This window comes from Ammospiza nelsoni, chromosome 35 (genome assembly GCF_027579445.1).
Source record: "Ammospiza nelsoni isolate bAmmNel1 chromosome 35, bAmmNel1.pri, whole genome shotgun sequence".
Lineage (NCBI taxonomy): Eukaryota > Metazoa > Chordata > Aves > Passeriformes > Passerellidae > Ammospiza > Ammospiza nelsoni.
Genome location: NC_080667.1, coordinates 2,232,793 through 2,253,594, shown reverse-complemented (window position 1 = coordinate 2,253,594; position 20,802 = coordinate 2,232,793). Strand labels below are relative to the sequence as shown.

Below are 20,802 nucleotides of genomic sequence, written 5' to 3'. Positions count from 1 at the left end.
CTGCTCGGAGGGGGCGTGGCTGCTTCTCTGAGGAAGTATGACCGCCACGGAGTGGGCGTGACCGCATGCGCTGAAGGGGCGTGGTCACCGCAGAGGGGGCGTTTCCCTGCTTTAAGGGGGCGTGGTCGCTGCAGAGGGGGCGTGGTCGCTGCTCTGAGGGGGCGTGGCCAATACAGAGCGACCGCCGTTCCCCTGCAGAGGGGGCGTGGCCATACGCTCTGAAAGGGGCGTGTCCGCCGCAGAGTGGGCGTGGCCTGTGCCGTGAGGGGACGCTCCAAGATGGCGGCTCCGGCTGCGCTCTGGGCGCTGCTCTCGGCCCTGGCCGGGCTCGCTCCGGGCCCCGCGGGGGCCTCGCAGCTCCCGCTGCTCGTCTGGAGCACGGAACGGTGCGACCGCGGGGACTGACAGCTCCGCGGGGATTTGGGGCTTTTTTGGGGGGGGATTTGAGGCTGTTTGGGGGCGCTAAGAGGGTTCGGGGGGAGTTGAGGGGGCTTGGGGATATTTGAGGGGGGACTTGGCGCGGTTCGAGGATCCTTTAGGGGGATTCGCGGCTTTTTGTGGGGAGGTTTGAGGGAGTTTTGAGGGGATTTCTGGAGGGTGAGAGGATTTGGGGCCTCCGAGTGGCCTCGGGAGGGGTTTTGGGGGGCCTTGGGGGTTTTCTGGGAGGAAATTTGGGGCTTTTTGGGAACATTTGAGGAAGTTTTTAGGGGATTTAGGGGTGCTGAGAGGCCTCAAGGAGCCCTCAGGGGAGCCTGGGGGGGACTTGGGCCTTTTTTAGGGGACATTTGCGGCTTTTTCAGTAAAATTTAAGGAGCTTTTGAGGGGATTTGTGTGGCTGAGGGGGTTTAGGGGCACTGAGAAGCCTCAGAGAAGCCTGGGGGGGGATTTGGGCCATTTTCGGGAAAATTTGAGGAGGTTCTGAAGGGATTTGGGGGCTGAGTGGCCTCAAGAGGAGTTTTGGGGGGGCTTGGGGATCCTTTAGGAGGAAATTTGGGCCTTTTTTGAGGAGGTTTGAGGGGATTTGAGGGGATTTGGGGGGCTGAGAAGCCTCGGGGGGGATTTGTGGGGGCTCAGGGGTCTTTTAGGGGGGTTTGGGCCTTTTTTGGGGGAGATTTGAGGGAGTTTTTAGGGCATTTAGGGGCGCTGAGAGGCCTCAAAAAGCCCTCAGGAGAGTGTGGGGGGGATTTGGGGCTTTTTTGGGGAGATTTGAGGGGGGTTTAAGGGAATTTTGGGGCTGAGAGGCCTCAAGAATTCCTTAGAGGAGCCTGAGGGGGGCTCAGGAGTAATTTGGGAGGAAATTTGGGGATTTTTGGGAACATCTGAAGAAGTTTTGAGGGGATTTAGGGGCGCTGAGAGGCCTCAGAAAGCCCTCAGAGGAGCCTGGGGGGGGATTTGGGGCTTTTTTGGGGAGATTTGGGGGAATTTTGAGGGGATTTGGGGGAATTTTGAGGGGATTTAGGGGCACTGAGAGGCCTCAAAAAGCCCTCAGGGGACCTGGGGGGGGATTTGGGGCTTTTTTGGGGAGATTTGGGGGAGTTTTGAGGGGATTTGGGGACCCTGAGAGCCCTCAAAATTGCTTTGGGGGGGCTCAAGACTGATTTGGGGCCCCTGATTGTGATTTTGGGGCCCCTGATTGTGATTTTGGGGCCCCTGATTGTGATTTTGGGGTCCCTCTTTGTGATTTTGGGGTCCCCATGGTGATTTTGGGGTCCCTCTTTGTGATTTTGGGGTCCCCATGGTGATTTTGGGGTCCCTCTTTGTGATTTTGGGGTCCCTCTTTGTGATTTTGGGGTCCCTCTTTGTGATTTTGGGTCCCCCAATTGTGATTTTGGGGTCCCCAGGGTGATTATGGGGTCCCTCTTTGTGATTTTGGGGTCCCTTTTTGTAATTTTGGGGTCCCTCTTTGTGATTTTGGGGTCCCCAGGGTCATTTTGGGGTCCCTGATGATGAATTTTGGGCTCCCCACGTCCCTGTGGTCGCCCCATCGCTCCCTGGGGTAATTTTGGGGCGCTGCCGATGAATTTTGGGGTCCCCGTTTGTGTTTTTGGGGTGCCCAGGTCTCTGTGGGCGCCCCCAGCCCTCCCAGGGTTATTTTGGGTGCTGATGATGAATTTTGGGGTGCTGATGATAAATTTCGGGGTGCCCAGGTCCCTCCCACCCCTCCCAGGGTTATTTTGGGTGCTGCTGATGAATTTTGGGGTGCTGATGATGAATTTTGGGGTGCTGATGATGAATTTGGGGTGCCCAGGTCTCTGTGGGCGCCCCCAGCCCTCCCCGCGGGCCGGGCTCTGTCGGAGCCGGAGCTGCAGCAGCTGCTGGAGCCGGGGCTGCGCCGGGGACCGCGAACGGTGCTGCTGTTCCTGCAGGATCAGGTCAGATAAAACACCCCAAATACCCTGAAAATATCCCCAAAATATCCCAAAACCATCCCAAAAATACCCCCAAAATATCCCCAAAATATCCCCAAAATATCCCAAAAATATCCCCAAAATATCCCAAAAATACCCCAAAACCATCCCAAAATAACCCCAAAAATACCCCCAAAATATCCTAAAATATCCCCCAAAATACACCAAAAATATCCCCAAAATATCCCCAAAATATCCCAAAAATATTCCCAAAAAATCCCCAAAAATATCCCCAAAATATCCCCAAAATATCCCCAAAAATACCCCAAAAATATCCCCAAAATATCCCCAAAATATCCCCAGAATATCCCAAAAATATCCCAAAAATATCCCAAAAGTATCCCCAAAAATACCCCAAAAACATCCCAAAATAACCCCCAAAATACCCCAGAAATATCCCCCAAAAATATCCCCAAAATAACCCCAAAAATAACCCCAAAAATATCCCCAAAATATCCCCAAAATATCCCCAAAATACCCCAAAAACATCCCAAAATATCCCCCAAAAATATCCCCCAAAAATATCCCCCAAAAATATCCCCAAAATATCCCCAAAATAACCCCCAAAATACCCCAAAAATATCCCTAAAATATCCCCAAAAATATCCCCAAAATATCCCAAAATATCCCAAAATAACCCCAAAATATCCCCAAAAATATCCCCAAAATATCCATAAAATACCCAAAAAATAGCCCCGAAAAAATCAAAATACTCCACAAGTAATCCCAAAATAATCTCAAAAATATCCAAAAAATAACCCCAAAAATAACCCCAAAAATTCCCCAAAATATCCCAAAAATAACCCCTAAATACCCCAAAATATCCCAAAAATAACCCCAAAAATATCCCAAAAATAACCCCAAAATTAACCTCAAAAATCCCCTGAAAAACCCCTAAAATAACCCCCAAAATACCAAAAATACTGCCTCAAAATAACCCCAAAAATCCCAAAAATGCCCCAAAATAACCCCCAAAAATCCGAATAAAACCCAAAAAACCCCAATCACCCCAAAACCCCCCCAAAAAATCCTCAATAACCCCAAAACCACCAAAAAATCCCCAAACGAACCCCTGAATAACCCTAAAAAACGCCCCAAAATCCCTGCAGAAAATACTGAAAAAAGCCTCAAAATAAGCCCAAAAATCACCAAAAAAGTCCCAAAATAACCCAAAAAATCGCCCCAAAAATCCCAAAATAACCCCAAAAATCCCCCAAAATGTTAAAAAAACCCAAAAAATCTGAAAAACCCCAAAAATTCCCATTTTTTCCGCAGTTATCCGTGGATGACCTGACTGCGTTCGGGGCCGTGTTCGGGAATGAGCCCAACGGGGCCTTCAGCAAGCTGAGGGTGAGGGGCGGGGCCTGAGGGGGCGGGGCCAAAGGGGGCGGGGCCAAAGGGGCCGTGAATGAACCCAATGGAGCCTTCACCAAGCTGAGGGTGAGGGGCGGGGCCTGAGGGGGCGGGGCCTGAGGGGGCGGGGCCCGAGGGGGCGGGGCCTGAGGGGCGGGACCAAAGGGGGCATGTTTGTGAATGAACCCAATGGCGCCTTCACCAAACTGAGGGTGAGGGGCGGGGCCAAAGGGGGCGGGGCCAAAGGGGGCGTGTTTGTGAATGAGCCCAACCGAGCCTTCACCAAGCTGAGGGTGAGGGGTGGGGCTAAAAGGGGCGGGGCTAAAGGGGGCGGGGCTAAAGGGGGCGTGTTTGTGAATGAGCCCAATGGAGCCTTCACCAAGCTGAGGGTGAGGGGTGGGGCCTGAGGGGGCGGGGCCTGAGGGGGCGGGGCCTGAGGGGGCGGGGCCAAAGGGGCCGTGAATGAACCCAACGGAGCCTTCACCAAACTGAGGGTGAGGGGCGGGGCCTGAGGGGGCGGGGCTAAAGGGGCCGTGTTTGTGAATGAGCCCAATGGAGCCTTCACCAAGCTGAGGGTGAGGGGCGGGGCCTGAGGGGAGGGGCTAAAATGGGCAGGGCTAAAATGGGAGGGGCTAAAGGGGGTGTGTTTGTGAATGAGCCCAACGGAACCTTCACCAAAGTAAGGGTGAGGGGCGGGGCCTGAGGGGGCGGGGCCTGAGGGGGTGGGACCAAAGGGGGCGTGTTTGGGAATGAACCCAACGGAGACTTCAGCAAGCTGAGGCTGAGGGGCGGGGCTAAATGGGGCGGGGCTAAAGGGGGCGGGGCTAAAGGGGGCGTGTTTGTGAATGAGCCCAACGGAGCCTTCACCAAACTGAGGGTGAGGGGCGGGGCCTGAGGGGGCGGGGCTAAAGGGGCCGTGTTTGTGAATGAACCCAACGGGAGCCTTCACCAAGCTGAGGGTGAGGGGTGGGGCTAAAGGGGAGGGGCTAAAATGGGCAGGGCTAAAATGGGAGGGGCTAAAGGGGGTGTGTTTGTGAATGAGCCCAACGGAACCTTCACCAAAGTAAGGGTGAGGGGTGGGGCCTGAGGGGGCGGGGCTTAGGGGGCGGGGCTAAAGGGGCCGTGTTTGGGAATGAACCCAACGGAGCTTTCACCAAACTGAGGGTGAGGGGCGGGGCTAAATGGGGCGGGGCTAAAGGGGGCGTGGCTAAAGGGGACGGGGCTAAAGGGGGCGGGGCTAAGGGGGCCGTGTTTGTGAATGAGCCCAACGGAGCCTTCACCAAACTGAGGCTGAGGGGCGGGGCCAAAGGGGGCGGGGCTAAAGGGGCCGTGTTTGTGAATGAACCCAATGGAGCCTTCACCAAACTGAGGCTGAGGGGCGGGGCTAAAATGGGCGGGGCTAAATGGGAGGAGCTAAAGGGAATTGGAGCGAATTTGGGGTTTTTTATAATTTTTATAATTTCTGTGATTTCAGGATGCCCTGGGCTCAGCCGGGTTGGGGTTTTTTGGGGTGAATTTATGATATTTTACCATTTTTATCATTCCAGGCCGCCCTGAGCTCGGCAGGCTCCTCCCTGACCCTCCCCTGGGTGGGGTTTGGGGTGAATTTGGGATTTTTATATTTTATGATTTCTGTCATTTCAGGATGCTTTGGTCTAATTGGGATTTGGGATTTTTGGGGTGAATTTGAGATTTTTAAAGTTTTTTATAATTTCTGTTATTTCAGGCCGCCCTGAGCTCGGCAGGCTCCCCCCTGACCTTCCCCTGGGTGGGGTGAATTTTGGGATTTTTATCATTTTTATCCTTTCAGGATGCCCTGGGCTCATTGGGGTTTGGGGTTTTTGGGGTGAATTTGTCATTTTTATAATATTTTATATTTTTTATTCTTTCAGGATGCCCTGAGCTCAGCGGGCTCCTCCCTGTCCCTGCCCTGGGTGCGGTTTTTGGGGTGAATTTGGGATTTTTTTGATTTTTTTTACCATTTTTATCCTTCCAGGATGCCCTAGGCTCAGCAGGGTTTTGGTCTTTTGGGGTGAATTTGGGATATTTTAGGAAATTTTATCATTTTTATCATTCCAGGAGCTCAGCAGGCTCCTCCCTGGCCCTGCCCTGGGTGGAGTTTTTGGGGTTTTTTTGGGGTTTTCAATGATTTCTGTCATTTCAGGACGCCCCGGGCTCAGCGGGGTTTGGCTTTTTTGGCGTGAATTTGGGATATTTTATGATATTTTATATTTTTTATGATTTTTAGGACGCTCTGAGCTCGGCGGGTTCCACCCTGACCCTGCCTGGGTCTCGGGCTCGGCGGCGGCCGCGCTGCCCCACGGCCTCAGGGGGTTTGGGGTTTTTGGGCTGAGTTTATAATATTTTATCATTTATAATATTTTATCATTTTTATATTTTTTTATGATTTTAGGACGCTCTGGGCTTGGCGGGCTCCACGCTGAGCCTGCCCCGGGTGTCGGGCTCGGCGGCGGCCGCGCTGCCCCACGGCCTCAGGGGGTTTGGGGTTTTTGGGCTGAATTTGTCATTTTTATAATATTTTATCATTTTTTATATTTTTTACGATTTTTAGGACGCTCTGGGCTCGGCGGGCTCCACGCTGACCCTGCCTGGGTCTCGGGCTCGGCGGCGGCCGCGCTGCCCCGCACGCTGCAGCGAGCCCTGGGCTCAGCGGGGTTTGGGGTTTTTGGGCTGAATTTATAATATTTTATCATTTATAATATTTTATCATTTTTTATATTTTTTACGATTTTTAGGACGCTCTGGGCTCGGCGGGCTCCACGCTGAGCCTGCCGCGGGTGTCGGGCTCGGCGGCGGCCGCGCTGCCCCACACGCTGCAGCGAGCGCTGGGGGCGCCGGCCCCGCTGAGCCTGCCCGGGGGGGCGCTGGGGGGGCTCCGCAACCGCACGGAGCCCACGGAGAGCGGCCCCGGGGAGCCGGCCGTGCTGCTGGTGGGGCTGCCCCACAGCCGGGGGTGAGTGACCCATAGGGACCCCATAGGGACCCCATAGACACCCCATAGGGACCCCATAGACACCCCATAGACACCCCACAGAGACCCCATAGACACCCCACAGAGACCCCATGGACACCCCATAGACACCCCATAGACACCCCATTGTGGGGCTGCCCCATAGCCGAGGGTGAGTGACCCATGGGGAACCCATAGAGACCCCATAGAGACCCCATAGAGACCCCATAGAGACCCCATAGAGACCCCATTGTGGGGCTGCCCCACAGCCGGGGGTGAGTGACCCCATAGAGACCCCATAGACACCCCATAGAGACCCCATTGTGGGGCTGCCCCATAGCCAGGCGTGAGTGACCCACAGAGACCCCATAGGGACCCCACAGTGGGGCTGCCCCACAGCCGGGGGTGAGTGACCCCATAGACACCCCATAGAGACCCCATAGACACCCCATAGACACCCCACAGACACCCCATAGACACCCACAGAGAGCGGCCCCGGGGAGCCGGCCGTGCTGCTGGTGGGGCTGCCCCACAGCCGGGGGTGAGTGACCCATAGACACCCCATAGGGACCCCATGGAGACCCCATAGGGACCCCATAGACACGCCATAGAGACCCCACAGAGACCCCATAGACACCCCATAGAGACCCCATAGACACCCCATAGTCACCCCATAGAGACCCCATAGAGACCCCATTGTGGGGCTGCCCCACAGCCGGGGGTGAGTGACCCCATAGAGACCCCATAGACACCCCATAGAGACCCCATAGAGACCCCACAGTGGGGCTGCCCCATAGCCAGGCGTGAGTGACCCACAGAGACCCCATAGGGACCCCACAGTGGGGCTGCCCCACAGCCGGGGGTGAGTGACCCCATAGACACCCCATAGAGACCCCATAGACACCCCATAGAGACCCCATAGGGACCCCATAGACACCCCATAGACACCCCACAGAGACCCCATGGACACCCCATAGACACCCCACAGAGACCCCACAGACACCCCATAGACACCCACGGAGAGCGGCCCCGGGGAGCCGGCCGTGCTGCTGGTGGGGCTGCCCCACAGCCGGGGGTGAGTGACCCATAGACACCCCATAGGGACCCCATGGAGACCCCATAGGGACCCCATAGACACGCCATAGAGACCCCATAGACACCCCATAGACACCCCACAGAGACCCCATAGACACCCCATAGAGACCCCATAGACACCCCATAGACACCCCATAGAGACCCCACAGTGGGGCTGCCCCATAGCCAGGCGTGAGTGACCCACAGAGACCCCATAGGGACCCCACAGTGGGGCTGCCCCACAGCCGGGGGTGAGTGACCCCATAGACACCCCACAGACACCCCACAGACACCCCATAGACACCCCACAGACACCCCATAGAGACCCATGGAGAGCGGCCCCGGGGAGCCGGCCGTGCTGCTGGTGGGGCTGCCCCACAGCCGGGGGTGAGTGACCCATAGAGACCCCATAGACACCCCATAGAGACCCCACAGAGACCCCATAGAGACCCCACAGACACCCCACAGAGACCCCATAGACACCCCATAGAGACCCCATAGAGACCCCATAGACACCCCATAGAGACCCCATAGAGACCCCATAGACACCCCATAGAGATTCCATAGAGATCCTATGAAGTCTCATAGGGAACCTGTGCCCCATAGGGACCCCATAGAGACCCCATAGGGACCCAATAGGAACCTGTGCCCCATAGAGACCCCATAGAGTGACCCTATAGGAACCTGAGCCCCATGGAGACCCCATAGGGACCCCATAGGAAACCTGTGCCCCATAGAGACCCCATAGTGTGACCCTATGGGGAACCTGAGCCCCATGGAGACCCCATAGGGACCCCATAGGAAACCTGTGCCCTATAGAGACCCCACAGAGACCCCAAAGTGACCCCATAGAGACCCCATGGAGACCCCATAGGATCCTGTGCCCCACAGTGACCCCATAGAGACCCTTTGGGTTCCCCTCCCCCACCCCTGACTGTCCCTCCCCTCCCCCCCAGCTCCGGCCTGATGGGACCCAGAGAGGCTCTGAGCAGGAACGGTGAGACCGGGACGGACTGGGACGGACTGGGAGGGACTGGGATGGACTGGGATGGACTGGGATGGACTGGGATGGACTGGGGGATACTGGGATGTACTGGGAGGGACTGGGATGGACTGGGAGGGACTGGGAGGGACTGGGAGGGACTGGGATATACTGGGATGGACTGGGGGATACTGGGATGTACTGGGAGGGACTGGGATGGACTGGGATGGACTGGGACGGACTGGGATGGACTGGGAGGGACTGGGATGGACTGGGATGGACTGGGATGGACTGGGAATGGACTGGGATGGACTGGGAATGGACTGGGATGGACTGGGAGGGACTGGGATGGACTGGGAGGGACTGGGAATGGACTGGGAATGGACTGGGGTGGACTGGGAGGGACTGGGAGGGACTGGGAATGGACTGGGATGGACTGGGATGGACTGGGATGGACTGGGATGGACTGGGAGGGACTGGGAGGGACTGGGAGGGACTGGGAATGGAACTGGGGCAGTTTTTGGGATCAATTTTTGGGGTTAATTCTGGGGTGAATTTTGGGTATTTGGGGGTTCATTTCTGGGGTTTGGGTGGATTTGGGGTTTTGGGGATTTTGGGGTGAATTTTGGGGATTTTGGGGTGAATTTTGGGGATTTTGGGGTGAATTTGGGGTATTTTGGGGTGAATTTTGGGGATTTTGCTCCCTCTCAGACGCGGTGCTGGGGGAGGTGCTGCAGTTTTTGGGGTTCATTTTGGGGATTTTGGGGTTAATTTTAAGGTTTTGGGGGGCAGGTTTTGGGTCAGTTTTGGGGGTCAGGTTTTGGGGTTAATTTGGGAAGTTTTGGTTCAGTTTGGGGGTCACTTTTTGGGGTCGTTTGGGTCAGTTTTTGGGGTTAATTTTGGGTGTTTTGGATCAGTTTTGGGGTGAATTTGGGGGTTAATTTTGGGTCAGTTTTTGGGGTTAATTTTGGGTATTTTGGATCAGTTTTGGGGTGGATTTGGGGGTTAATTTTGGGTCAGTTTTTGGGGTGAATTTTGGTTATTCTGGGTCAGTTTTGGGGTGAGTTTGGGGTTTTTGCTGCCTTTCAGACGCGGTGCTGGGGGAGGTGCTGCAGGTGCTGCGGGAGGAGCAGCTCCCGTACACGGCGCTGTTCACGGGCACGGCGGCCGCGGTGAGAGAGCGACCCTGAGTGACCCCTGACCCCTGAGTGACCCCTGAGTGACCCCTGACCCCTGAGTGACCCTGAGTGACCCCTGACCCCTGACCCCTGAGTGACCCCTGACCCCTGAGTGACCCCTGAGTGACCCTGAGTGACCCCTGACCCCTGACCCCTGAGTGACCCCTGACCCCTGAGTGACCCTGAGTGACCCCTGACCCCAAACTGCCCCCAAACTGACCCCTGAGTGACCCCTGAGTGACCCCTGAGTGACCCCTGACCCCAAACTGACCCCAAACTGACCCCTGAGTGACCAATGAGTGACCCCTGAGTGACCCTGAGTGACCCCTGAGTGACCCCTGACCCCTGACCCCTGAGTGACCCTGAGTGACCCTGAGTGACCCCTGACCCCTGAGTGACCCCTGACCCCAAACTGACCCCAAACTGACCCCTGAGTGACCCCTGAGTGACCCTGGGTGACCCTGAGTGACCCCTGAGTGACCCCTGACCCCTGACCCCTGAGTGACCCTGAGTGACCCTGAGTGACCCTGAGTGACCCCTGAGTGACCCCTGACCCCTGAGTGACCCCTGACCCCTGACCCCTGAGTGACCCCTGACCCCAAACTGCCCCCAAACTGACCCCTGAGAGACCCTGGGTGACCCTGAGTGACCCCTGAGTGACCCCTGACCCCTGACCCCTGAGTGACCCTGAGTGACCCTGAGTGACCCCTGACCCCTGACCCCTGAGTGACCCTGAGTGACCCTGAGTGACCCCTGACCCCTGACCCCTGAGTGACCCTGAGTGACCCTGAGTGACCCCTGACCCCTGAGTGACCCCTGACCCCTGAGTGACCTTGAGTGACCCTGAGTGACCCCTGAGTGACCCTGAGTGACCCCTGAGTGACCCCTGACCCCTGACCCCTGAGTGACCCTGAGTGACCCCTGACCCCAAACTGACCCCAAACTGACCCCTGAGTGACCCTGAGTGACCCTGAGTGACCCCTGACCCCAAACTGACCCCTGAGTGACCCCTGAGTGACCCTGAGTGACCCTGAGTGACCCCTGAGTGACCCCCCAATTTCAGGCTCCCCTGCCCTCACCCCTCCCCAATTTTAGGATTTCCCCCCAATTTCGGGGTCCCCTCTCTCCTCCAGCCCCCCCCCCTTTGTGCCCCCCGGATTTTGGGGTTCCCCCTCAATTTTGGGATTTTCCCCCTCCCCAATTTTAAGATTTTGCCCCAATTTTGGGGTCCCCCCCCTCTGTTCCAGCCCCCCCCGTTTCCCCCCCAGATTTTGGGGTCCCCCCTCCCCAATTTCAGGGCCCCCTCTGTTCCAGCCCCCTCCCCCATTGTGTCCCCCCCCAATTCCGGGGCCCCCTCCCCAATTTCGGGGTCCCCCCTCTCTTCCAGCCCCCCCGCGCCCCCCCAGATTTTGGGGACCCCCTCCCCAATTTCAGGACCCCCTCCCCAATTTCGGGGTCCCCCCTCTGTTCCAGCCCCCCCCAGATTTTGGGGTTCCCCCTCCCATATTTTGGGGTCCCCCCTCTCTTCCAGCCCCCCCCCTTTGTGCCCCCCCGGATTTTGGGGTTCCCCCTCCCCAATTTCGGGGTCCCCTCTCTGTTCCAGCCCCCGCCCGTGGTGCCCCCCAGATTTTGGGGTCCCCTCCCCAATTTCGGGGTCCCCCCTCTCTTCCAGCCCCCCCCCGTGTCCCCCCGGATTTTGGGGTTCTCCTCCCCAATTTCGGGGTCCCCTCTTTTCCAGCCCCCCCCAGATTTTGGGGTCCCCCTCCCCAATTTCGGGGTCCCCTCCCCAATTTCGGGGTCCCCTCTCTGTTCCAGCCCCCGCCCGTGGAGCCCCCTCCCCATTTTGGGGTTCCCCTCCCCAATTTCAGGACCCCCCCCCATTTTGGGGTCCCCCTCCCCAATTTCGGGGTCCCCCTCTGTTCCAGCCCCCCCCCGGATTTTGGGGTTCCCCCTCCCCAATTTTAATTTCGGGGTCCCCTCTCTGTTCCAGCCCCCGCCCGCGGAGCCCCCTCCCCATTTTGGGTCCCCTCCCCAATTTTGGGGTTCCCCCTCCCCAATTTTGATTTCGGGGTCCCCCCCTCTCTCTGTTCCAGCCCCCGCCCGTGGAGCCCCCTCCCCATTTTGGGGTTCCCTCCCCAATTTCAGGGTCTCCCGTCTGTTCCAGCCCCCCCCCAGATTTTGGGGTCCCCTCCCCAATTTCGGGGTCCCCCCTCTCTTCCAGCCCCCCCCCCCGCATTTTGGGGTTCCCCCTCCCCAATTTCAGGACCCCCTCCCCATTTTGGGGTTCCTCCTCCCCAATTTCGGGGTCCCCCCTCTGTTCCAGCCCCCGCCCGTGGTGCCCCCCCCTCCCCAATTTCGGGGTCCCCCTCCCCGATTTTGGGTTCCCCTCCCCAATTTCGGGGTCCCCCCTCTGTTCCAGCCCCCTGCCCGTGGAGCCCCCTCCCCATTTTGGGGTTCCCCCTCCCCAATTTCAGGACCCCTCCCCATTTTGGGGTCCCCCTCCCCAATTTCGGGGTCCCCCTCTGTTCCAGCCCCCCCCCGGATTTTGGGGTTCCCCCTCCCCAATTTTAATTTCGGGGTCCCCTCTCTGTTCCAGCCCCCGCCCGCGGAGCCCCCTCCCCATTTTGGGTCCCCTCCCCAATTTTGGGGTTCCCCCTCCCCAATTTTGATTTCGGGGTCCCCCCCTCTCTCTGTTCCAGCCCCCGCCCGTGGTGCCCCCCCTCCCCAATTTCGGGGTCCCCCTCCCCGATTTTGGGTTCCCCTCCCCAATTTCGGGGTCCCCTCTCTGTTCCAGCCCCCGCCCATGGAGCCCCCTCCCCATTTTGGGGTTCCCCTCCCCAATTTCATGACCCCTCCCCATTTTGGGGTTCCCCCTCCCCAATTTCAGGACCCCTCCCCATTTTGGGGTTCCCCCTCCCCAATTTCAGGACCCCTCCCCATTTTGGGGTTCCCCCTCCCCAATTTCAGGACCCCTCCCCATTTTGGGGTCCCCCTCCCCAATTTCAGGACCCCTCCCCATTTTGGGGTTCCCCCTCCCCAATTTCAGGACCCCTCCCCATTTTGGGGTTCCCCCTCCCCAATTTTGATTTCGGGGTCCCCCCTCTCTCTGTTCCAGCCCCCCCCCCGCGCAGCCCCCTCCCCATTTTGGGCTCCCCCGCCGCTCCCTCCTGGCCGAGGGGGAGGGGCCCGAGGCGCCGCCCCCCCCCCCTGCGCTGGCCCCCCCAGGGGGACCCCAAAATTCTGCTCTGGGCCCGGAACGTGACGGTGACGCTCGGGGGGCGCCCCCGGGACCTGACCCCCCAAACCTTCGGCCCCGAGGCCTCCGTGGAGCTGGGGGGGTCCTCGTGGAGCCCCCACGAGGCTCGGTGAGATTTGGGGGGGGGTCCCCGAAAGATTTGGGGGGTCATGGGTGAGATTTAGGGGGGATTTTGGGGGGTTTTGGGGTGTTTTAGGGGGGATTTTGGGGGTCCCAGTAAGATTTTGGGGGGTCCTGGGGGGGATTTGGGAGGTCCCAGAGGGGTTTTAGGGGGGATTTGGGGGGATTTTGGGGGTTCCAGAGGGGTTTTGGGGAGTCCTGGGGGGAAATTTGGGGGGTCCTGGGTGAAATTTGGGGGGGTTTTGGGGTGTTTTAGGGGGGATTTTGGGGGTCCCTGAGGGGCTTTTTGGGTGATTTGGGGAGTCCTGGGGGAAATTTGGGGGGATTTTGGGGGTCCCAGAAAGATTTTGGGGGGTCCTGGGTGAAATCTGGGGGGATTTTGGGGGGTTTTGTGGTGTTTTAGGGGGGATTTTGGGGAGTCCTGGGGGGGATTTTGGGGGGTCCTGGGTGAAATTTGGGGGGATTTTGGGAGTCCCAGAAAGATTTTGGGGGGTCCTGGGTGAGATTTGGGGGGATTTGGGAGGTCCCAGAGGGGTTTTGGGGGGCATTTGGGGAGTCCTGGGGAGGGATTTTGGGGGTCCCAGAAAGATTTTGGGGGGTCCTGGGTGAAATCTGGGGGGATTTTGGGGGGTTTTGGGGTGTTTTAGGGGGGATTTTGGGGGTCCCAGAGGGGTTTTGGGTGATTTGGGGAGTCCTGGGGGGGATTTTGGGGGTCCCAGAAAGATTTTGGGGAGTCCTGTGGGGAAATTTGGGGGGTCCTGGGTGAGGTTTGGGGGGATTTTGGGGGGTTTTGGGGTGTTTTAGGGGGGATTTTGGGGGGTCCTGGGGGGAAATTTGGGGGGTCCTGGGGGGAAATTTGGGGGGATTTTGGGGGTCCCAGAAAGATTTTGGGGGGTCCTGGGTGAAATCTGGGGGGATTTGGGGGGTTTTGAAGGGTTTTAGGGGGGATTTTGGGGGTCCCAGAGGGGCTTTTTGGGTGATTTGGGGAGTCCTGGGGGGGATTTTGGGGGTCTCAGATTTTGGGGGGGTCCTGGGGTGAAATTTGGGGGGTCCTGGGTGAGGTTAGGGGGGATTTTGGGGGTCCCTGAGGGGCTTTTTGGGTGATTTCGGGAGTCCTGGGGGGAAATTTGGGGGGTCCTGGGTGAAATCTGGGGGGATTTTGGGGGGTTTTGGGGGGGATTTTGGGGGTCCCAGAAAGATTTTGGGGGGTCCTGGGTGAGGTTTGAGGTGTTTTAGGGGGGATTTGGGGGTCCCCGAGGGGCTTTTTGGGTGATTTGGGGAGTCCTGGGGGGGATTTTGGGGGTCCCTGAAAGATTTGGGGGCTCCTGGGTGAAATCTGGGGGGATTTGGGAGGTCCCAGAGGGGTTTGGGGGTGATCTGGGGAGGGATTTTGGGGATTTTCTTTGGGGTTTTTTTTGGTGTTTTTGGGATTTTCTTTGGGGGTTTTTTGGGGGGTTTTGGTGTTTTTTGGTGTTTTTGGGATTTTCTTTGGGATTTTCTTTGGGGTTTCTTTGGGGTTTTTTTTTGGGTTTTTGGGGTTTTTTTTGGGTTTTTCGGGGTTTTTTTTGGGTTTTCGGGGTTTTCTTTGGGGTTTTTGGGATTTTCTTTGGGGGTTTTTTGGGGGGTTTTGGTGCTTTTTGGTGTTTTTGGGATTTTCTTTGGGATTTTCTTTGGGGTTTCTTTGGGGTTTTTTTTGGGTTTTTGGGGTTTTCTTTGGGGTTTTCGGGGTTTTTTTTTGTTTTTTTGGGGTTTTTTTTGTTTTTTTGGGGTTTTTTTTGGGTTTTCGGGGTTTTCTTTGGGGTTTTTGGGATTTTCTTTGGGGTTTTTGGGTTCTTTGCTGTTTTGGGGTTCCCTGAGCCCCCGTTTCCCCCAGGTTGGTTCTGCGCTACCCGGACGTGTTTGGGGACCCCCTGAACCTCACGTGAGGAAAATTTGGGGTTTTGGGGGGAATTTGGGGTGGGGGCCTCATTTTGGGGCTTTTTGGGGCTTTTTGGGGCTTTTTTTGTTTTTTTGTTTTTTTTTTTTGGTTTTTATTTGAAGTTATTTGAGGTTCTTTTGGGTTTATTTTGGGATTTTTTTTTGTTTATTTTGGGATTTTTGGGGTGGATTTTGGGGTTATTTGGCCGTTTTGGATCAGAGCTCTCATTTTGGGTTTATTTTGGGTTTATTTTGGGATTTTTTTTTGTTTATTTTGGGATTTTTGGGGTGGATTTTGGGATTATTTGGCCGTTTTTGGGATCAGAGCTCTCATTTTGGGGTTATTTTGGGTTATTTTTGGTTTATTTTGGGATTTTTTTGTTTATTTTGGGATTTTTGGGGTGGATTTTGGGGTTATTTGGCCATTTTTGGATCAGAGCTCTCATTTTGGGTTTATTTTTGGTTTATTTTTGGTTTATTTTGGGATTTTTTTTGTTTATTTTGGGATTTTTGGGGTGGATTTTGGGATTATTTGGCCGTTTTTTGATCAGAGCTCTCATTTTTGGGTTATTTTGGGTTTATTTTGGGATTTTTTTGTTTATTTTGGGATTTTTGGGGTGGATTTTGGGATTATTTGGCCATTTTTGGATCAGGACTCTCATTTTGGGTTTATTTTTGGTTTATTTTTGGTTTATTTTGGGATTTTTTTGTTTATTTTGGGATTTTTGGGGTGGATTTTGGGGTTATTTGGCCGTTTTGGGATCAGAGCTCTCATTTTGGGTTTATTTTTGGTTTATTTTTGGTTTATTTTGGGTTTATTTTGGGATTTTTTTGTTTATTTTGGGATTTTTGGGGTGGATTTTGGGATTATTTGGCCGTTTTGGATCAGAGCTCTCCTTTTTGGGTTATTTTGGGTTTATTTGGGATTTTTTTGGGATTTTTGGGGTGGATTTTGGGGTTATTTGGCCGTTTTGCGATCAGAGCTCTCATTTTTGGGGTTATTTTGGGTTTATTTTGGGATTTTTTTGTTTATTTTGGGATTTTTGGGGTGGATTTTGGGGTTATTTGGCCGTTTTGGGATCAGAGCTCTCATTTTTGGGGTTATTTTGGGTTTATTTTGTTTATTTTGGGATTTTTGGGGTGGATTTTGGGATTATTTGGCCGTTTTTGGGATCAGAGCTCTCATTTTTGGTTTATTTTTGGTTTATTTTTGGTTTATTTTGGGTTTATTTTGGGATTTTTCCGCTTTATTTGGGGATTTTTGGATGGAGATCTCATCTGCGCTTTCTGACGGTTGGGATCTCATTCTCTGGGTTGATTTTGGGATTTTTTATTTTTTGATTTTTGGGTTTATTGTGGGTTTTTTGGGGTCACGGGTCTCACTTTTGGGGTTATTTTCAATTTTTGGGGGGGTTTTGGGGGATTTTTTGGGATTTTTGGGATTTTTTTTGGATTTTTTGGGGGATTTTGGGGGGATTTTTTGGGATTTTTGGGGATTTTTGGGGGGATTTTTGAGAGTTTTTGGGGATTTGTTGGGATTTTTTGGGTTTTTTTGGGGGATTTTTTTGGCATTTTTGGGGGGTTTTTGGGGATTTTTGGGGATTTTTTTGAGATTTTTGGGGGATATTTTTGGGATTTTTTGGGGATTTTTTTGGGATTTTTGGGGATTTTTTTGAGATTTTGGGGGATTTTGGGGGGATTTTTTTGGGGATTTTTTTGGGGTTTTTGGGGGGATTTTTGGGGGTTTTTGGGGATTTTTTTGAGATTTTGGGGGGATTTTTTTGGGATTTTTTGGGATTTTTTGGGGATTTTTTTTTGGGGATTTTTGGGAGCTTTTTGGGGATTTTTTGGGGATTTTTGGGATCTTTTGAGGATTTTTTAGGGGGGATATTTTTGGGATTTTTTGGGGATTTCTTGGGGATTTTTGGTGTTTTGGGGATTTTTGGTGCGACTTCTCATTTTTTGTTTATTTTGAGGCTTTTTTGAGTTTATTTTGGGGTTTTTTTTTAGGGCAAACTCACACTATTTGCATTATTTTCGGGTTTTTGGGGATGTTTTGGGCTCATTTTGGGGTTTTTATGGGTCAGGGCTCCGTTTTTTGAGTTTATTTTGGGTTTATTTGGGGATTTTTTGGGTTTGTTGTGGGATTTTGGGATGGAAATCTCATTTGAGGTTTCTGATTGTTGGGATCTCATTTTTGGGTTTATTGGGGATTTTTGGGGATTTTTTTGAATTTTTGGGATTTTTTTGGAGATTCTTTTGGGATTTTTGAGTTTATTTTGGAATTTTTTGGTTTATTTTGGAATTTTTGAGTTTACTTTGGAAATTTTGAGTTTATTTTGGGATTTTTGGGTTTATTTTGGAATTTTTGAGTTTACTTTGGAATTTTTTAGTTTATTTTGGAATTTTTGAGTTTGCTTTGGGATTTTTGAGTTTATTTTGGGATTTTTGAGTTTATTTTGGGATTTTTGAGATTCTTTTGGGATTTTTGAGTTTACTTTGGGATTTTTGAGTTTATTTTGGGATTTTTGAGTTTATTTTGGGATTTTTGAGTTTATTTTGGGATTTTTGGGTTTATTTTGGAATTTTTGAGTTTATTTTGGGATTTTTGAGTTTATTTTGGGGATTTTTTTGAATTTTTGGGATTTTTTTGGAGATTCTTTTGGGATTTTTGAGTTTATTTTGGGATTTTTGGGTCGGCCCACTCACACTTAGGGTTTATTTTGTGATTTTTGGAATATTTGAGTGCGGCTCTCATTTTTGAGCTTATTCTGATTTTTTGGGGGTTATTTTGGCCATTTGGTGATTTTGGGGTCAGGTCTCTCATTTTTGGGGTTTTTTGAGGGTCGGGATCTCATTTTTTGGGTTTACTTTTGTATTTTTTGGGTTTATTTTTGTATTTTTGGGTTCATTTTTGTATTTTTGGGTTTATTTTTGTATTTTTGGGTTTATTTTTGGGTTTTTTGGTTTCCCCAGGTTTGTTCCCAGGCGTGGCTGGAGGAGCTGGGGGATCTTTTAATTCATTTATTTCAGATTATTTCGGGTTTATTTGGAGATTTTTGGGTTTATTTTGGGATTTTTAGGATTTTTTGGGGGTTATTTTGAATTTTTTGGGGGTTGATTTTGGGGATTTTTGGGTTTCTTTTGGGATTTTGGATCAGACCTCTCATTTCTGGGATTATTTTCGGATTTTTGGATTTATTTTGGTTTTTTCACGTTGAGTCTTTCTCCTTTGAGGTTTTTCCGGGTCGGGATCTCAATTTTTGTGTTTGTTTTGCGATTTCGGGGCACTTTTTGGGGATTTTTTCTTTTTTTTTTTGGGGTCTTTGTGTTTTCCATATCCGGGTTTAATTTTTTGGGTTTAATTTGAATTTTTTTGGTTTATTTTGAATTTTTTTGGTTCCTTTTCCCCCCGTTCAGGTTCGTTCTCCGCCGTGGGCGTGGCTGGAGGAGCCGGGGGATCTTTAATTGATTTATTTCGGATTATTTTGATTTATTTCGGATTATTTTGATTTATTTGGATTTATTTTTCCCCCCCTGTTCAGGTTCGTTCTCCGCCGTGGGCGTGGCTGGAGGAGCTGGGGGATCTTTTAATTGATTTATTTCGGATTATTTTGATTTATTTTGATTTATTTGGATTTATTTGGATTTATTTCCCTCCCGTTCAGGTTCGTTCTCCGCCGTGGGCGTGGCTGGAGGAGCCGGGGAATCTTTAATTGATTTATTTCAGATTATTTTGATTTATTTGGATTTATTTTTACCCCTGTTCAGGTTCGTTCTCCGCCCCTGGGCGTGGCTGGAGGAGCTGGGGGATCTTTAATTGATTTATTTCAGATTATTTTGATTTATTTTAGATTATTTTGATTTATTTGGATTTATTTTTACCTCCGTTCAGGTTCGTTCTCCGCCGTGGGCGTGGCCGGAGGAGCTGGGGGATCTTTTAATTGATTTATTTCAGATTATTTTGATTTATTTTGGATTACTTTGATTTATTTGGATTTATTTGGATTTATTTTCCCCCATTCAGGTTCGTTCTCCGCCGTGGGCGTGGCTGGAGGAGCTGGGGGATCTTTTAATTGATTTATTTTAGATTATTTTGATTTATTTTAGATTATTTTGATTTATTTGGATTTATTTTTCCCCCCTGTTCAGGTTCGTTCTCCGCCGTGGACATGGCTGGAGGAGCTGGGGGATCTTTAATTGATTTATTTTAGATTATTTTGATTTATTTCGGATTATTTTGATTTATTTGGATTTATTTTCCCCCATTCAGGTTCGTTCTCCGCCGTGGGCGTGGCCGGAGGAGCTGGGGGATCTTTTAATTGATTTATTTCAGATTATTTTGATTTATTTCGGATTATTTTGATTTATTTGGATTTATTTTTCCCCCCCTGTTCAGGTTCGTTCTCCGCCGTGGGCGTGGTTGAAGGAGCCGGGGGATCTTTAATTGATTTATTTTAGATTATTTTGATTTATTTGGATTTATTTTTACCCCCATTCAGGTTCGTTCTCCGCCGTGGACGTGGCTGGAGGAGCCGGGGGATCTTTAATTGATTTATTTTAGATTATTTTGATTTATTTCGGATTATTTTGATTTATTTGGATTTATTTTCCCCCATTCAGGTTCGTTCTCCGCCGTGGACGTGGCCGGAGGAGCTGGGGGATCTTTTAATTGATTTATTTCAGATTATTTTGATTTATTTCGGATTATTTTGATTTATTTGGGTTTATTTGGATTTATTTTCCCCCGTTCAGGTTCGTTCTCCGCCGTGCGTGGTTCCCGGTCTCGGGCCGTTGGTGGGCGTGGCTGGACGAGCTGTCACTCACGCTCGGCCCCGCCCCCCCCGCGCGGTTCCGGGTCCGCGGCGCCGCCGCCCCCTCCCCCCTCGGGTGGCGCTGCGGGGATTTGGGGACCCCCGGGCCCCTCCTGCTGCCCCTCCCCCCGCTGGAGCGCGGCCACCGCTGGGGGCTCCGCATCCAGGACCTGCAGGTGAGCGGAACACACAGAAAAACCCCCAAAAAAAACCCCATAAAACCCCAAAAAAACCCCACCCCAAAACCCATAAAAACACCCCAAAAAAACAAAAAACAAAAAACAAAACAAAAAAAAAAAAAAAAAAAAAAAAGGGAAGTCGGGGGGGGGGAATGGGAAACAATGGCCCCAAGAATGGGAAAAAGGGACGCCAAAAGTGGGGTTTGGGGGTTCCCAAAAATGGGAACAACGGGATCAAAAATGAGAAATAACGACCCCAAAAATGAAGAAAAATGACCCCAAAAATGAGAAATAACGACCCCAAAAATGAGAAATAATGACCCCAAAAATGAAGAAAAATGACCCCAAATCTGAGGTAGTGACCCCAAACCCCATCAGGCTGCCCCCAACCCCTCCCCCACCCCATCAGGGGGGGTTGTGCTGTCCCTCAGCCCCTCCCCCCCGCAATTTTGGGGTCAGCCCCCCATTAATCCCCATTCATTTCTCTCCCCATTCATTTCTCTCCCCATTTATCCCCATTCATTCTCTCCCCATTAATCCCCATTCATTT

The 20,802-nt window shown here is 52.3% G+C and overlaps 2 protein-coding genes across 3 annotated transcripts; one reads left to right on the top strand and one right to left on the bottom strand.

The window, feature by feature from the left end:
- Positions 1 to 254: 254 nt before the first annotated feature.
- Positions 255 to 20,206, top strand: ATP6AP1 (ATPase H+ transporting accessory protein 1). Of its 2 annotated transcripts, none has more exons than XM_059491478.1 (9): positions 255 to 386; positions 2,249 to 2,372; positions 3,684 to 3,758; positions 6,518 to 6,735; positions 8,763 to 8,803; positions 9,878 to 9,960; positions 13,082 to 13,331; positions 15,216 to 15,263; positions 20,015 to 20,206. In XM_059491478.1, the coding sequence occupies exons 1-7, from the start codon at positions 280 to 282 to the stop codon at positions 13,226 to 13,228; spliced, it is 795 nt and encodes a 264-aa protein (XP_059347461.1). In that variant the 5' UTR covers positions 255 to 279; the 3' UTR covers positions 13,229 to 13,331; positions 15,216 to 15,263; positions 20,015 to 20,206. The 2 variants fall into 2 exon arrangements, with proteins under 2 accessions (XP_059347461.1, XP_059347462.1); XM_059491479.1 differs by lacking the exon at positions 20,015 to 20,206 and adding an exon at positions 18,680 to 18,695.
- Positions 6,790 to 8,541, bottom strand: LOC132086073 (uncharacterized; the record flags this gene model as incomplete). Its single annotated transcript, XM_059491538.1, has 6 exons — positions 8,417 to 8,541; positions 8,094 to 8,176; positions 7,909 to 7,981; positions 7,571 to 7,790; positions 7,150 to 7,256; positions 6,790 to 6,958 (listed from the first exon to the last, which is right to left on the bottom strand). Coding segments are annotated over exons 1-6 (777 nt in total), but the record flags the coding sequence as incomplete, so codon positions are not given.
- Positions 20,207 to 20,802: the final 596 nt, after the last annotated feature.

What these genes read in the sequence shown, in the direction of transcription:
- ATP6AP1 (XM_059491478.1), top strand. Translation starts at nt 280, where the DNA reads ATGGCGGCTCCGGCTGCGCTCTGGGCGCTGCTCTCGGCCCTGGCCGGG. An exon ending in GGGCTGCCCCACAGCCGGGG is followed by an intron (nt 6,736 to 8,762) that starts GTGAGTGACCCA and finishes CCTCCCCCCCAG; the next exon opens with CTCCGGCCTGATGGGACCCA. An exon ending in AGAGGCTCTGAGCAGGAACG is followed by an intron (nt 8,804 to 9,877) that starts GTGAGACCGGGA and finishes GCTGCCTTTCAG; the next exon opens with ACGCGGTGCTGGGGGAGGTG.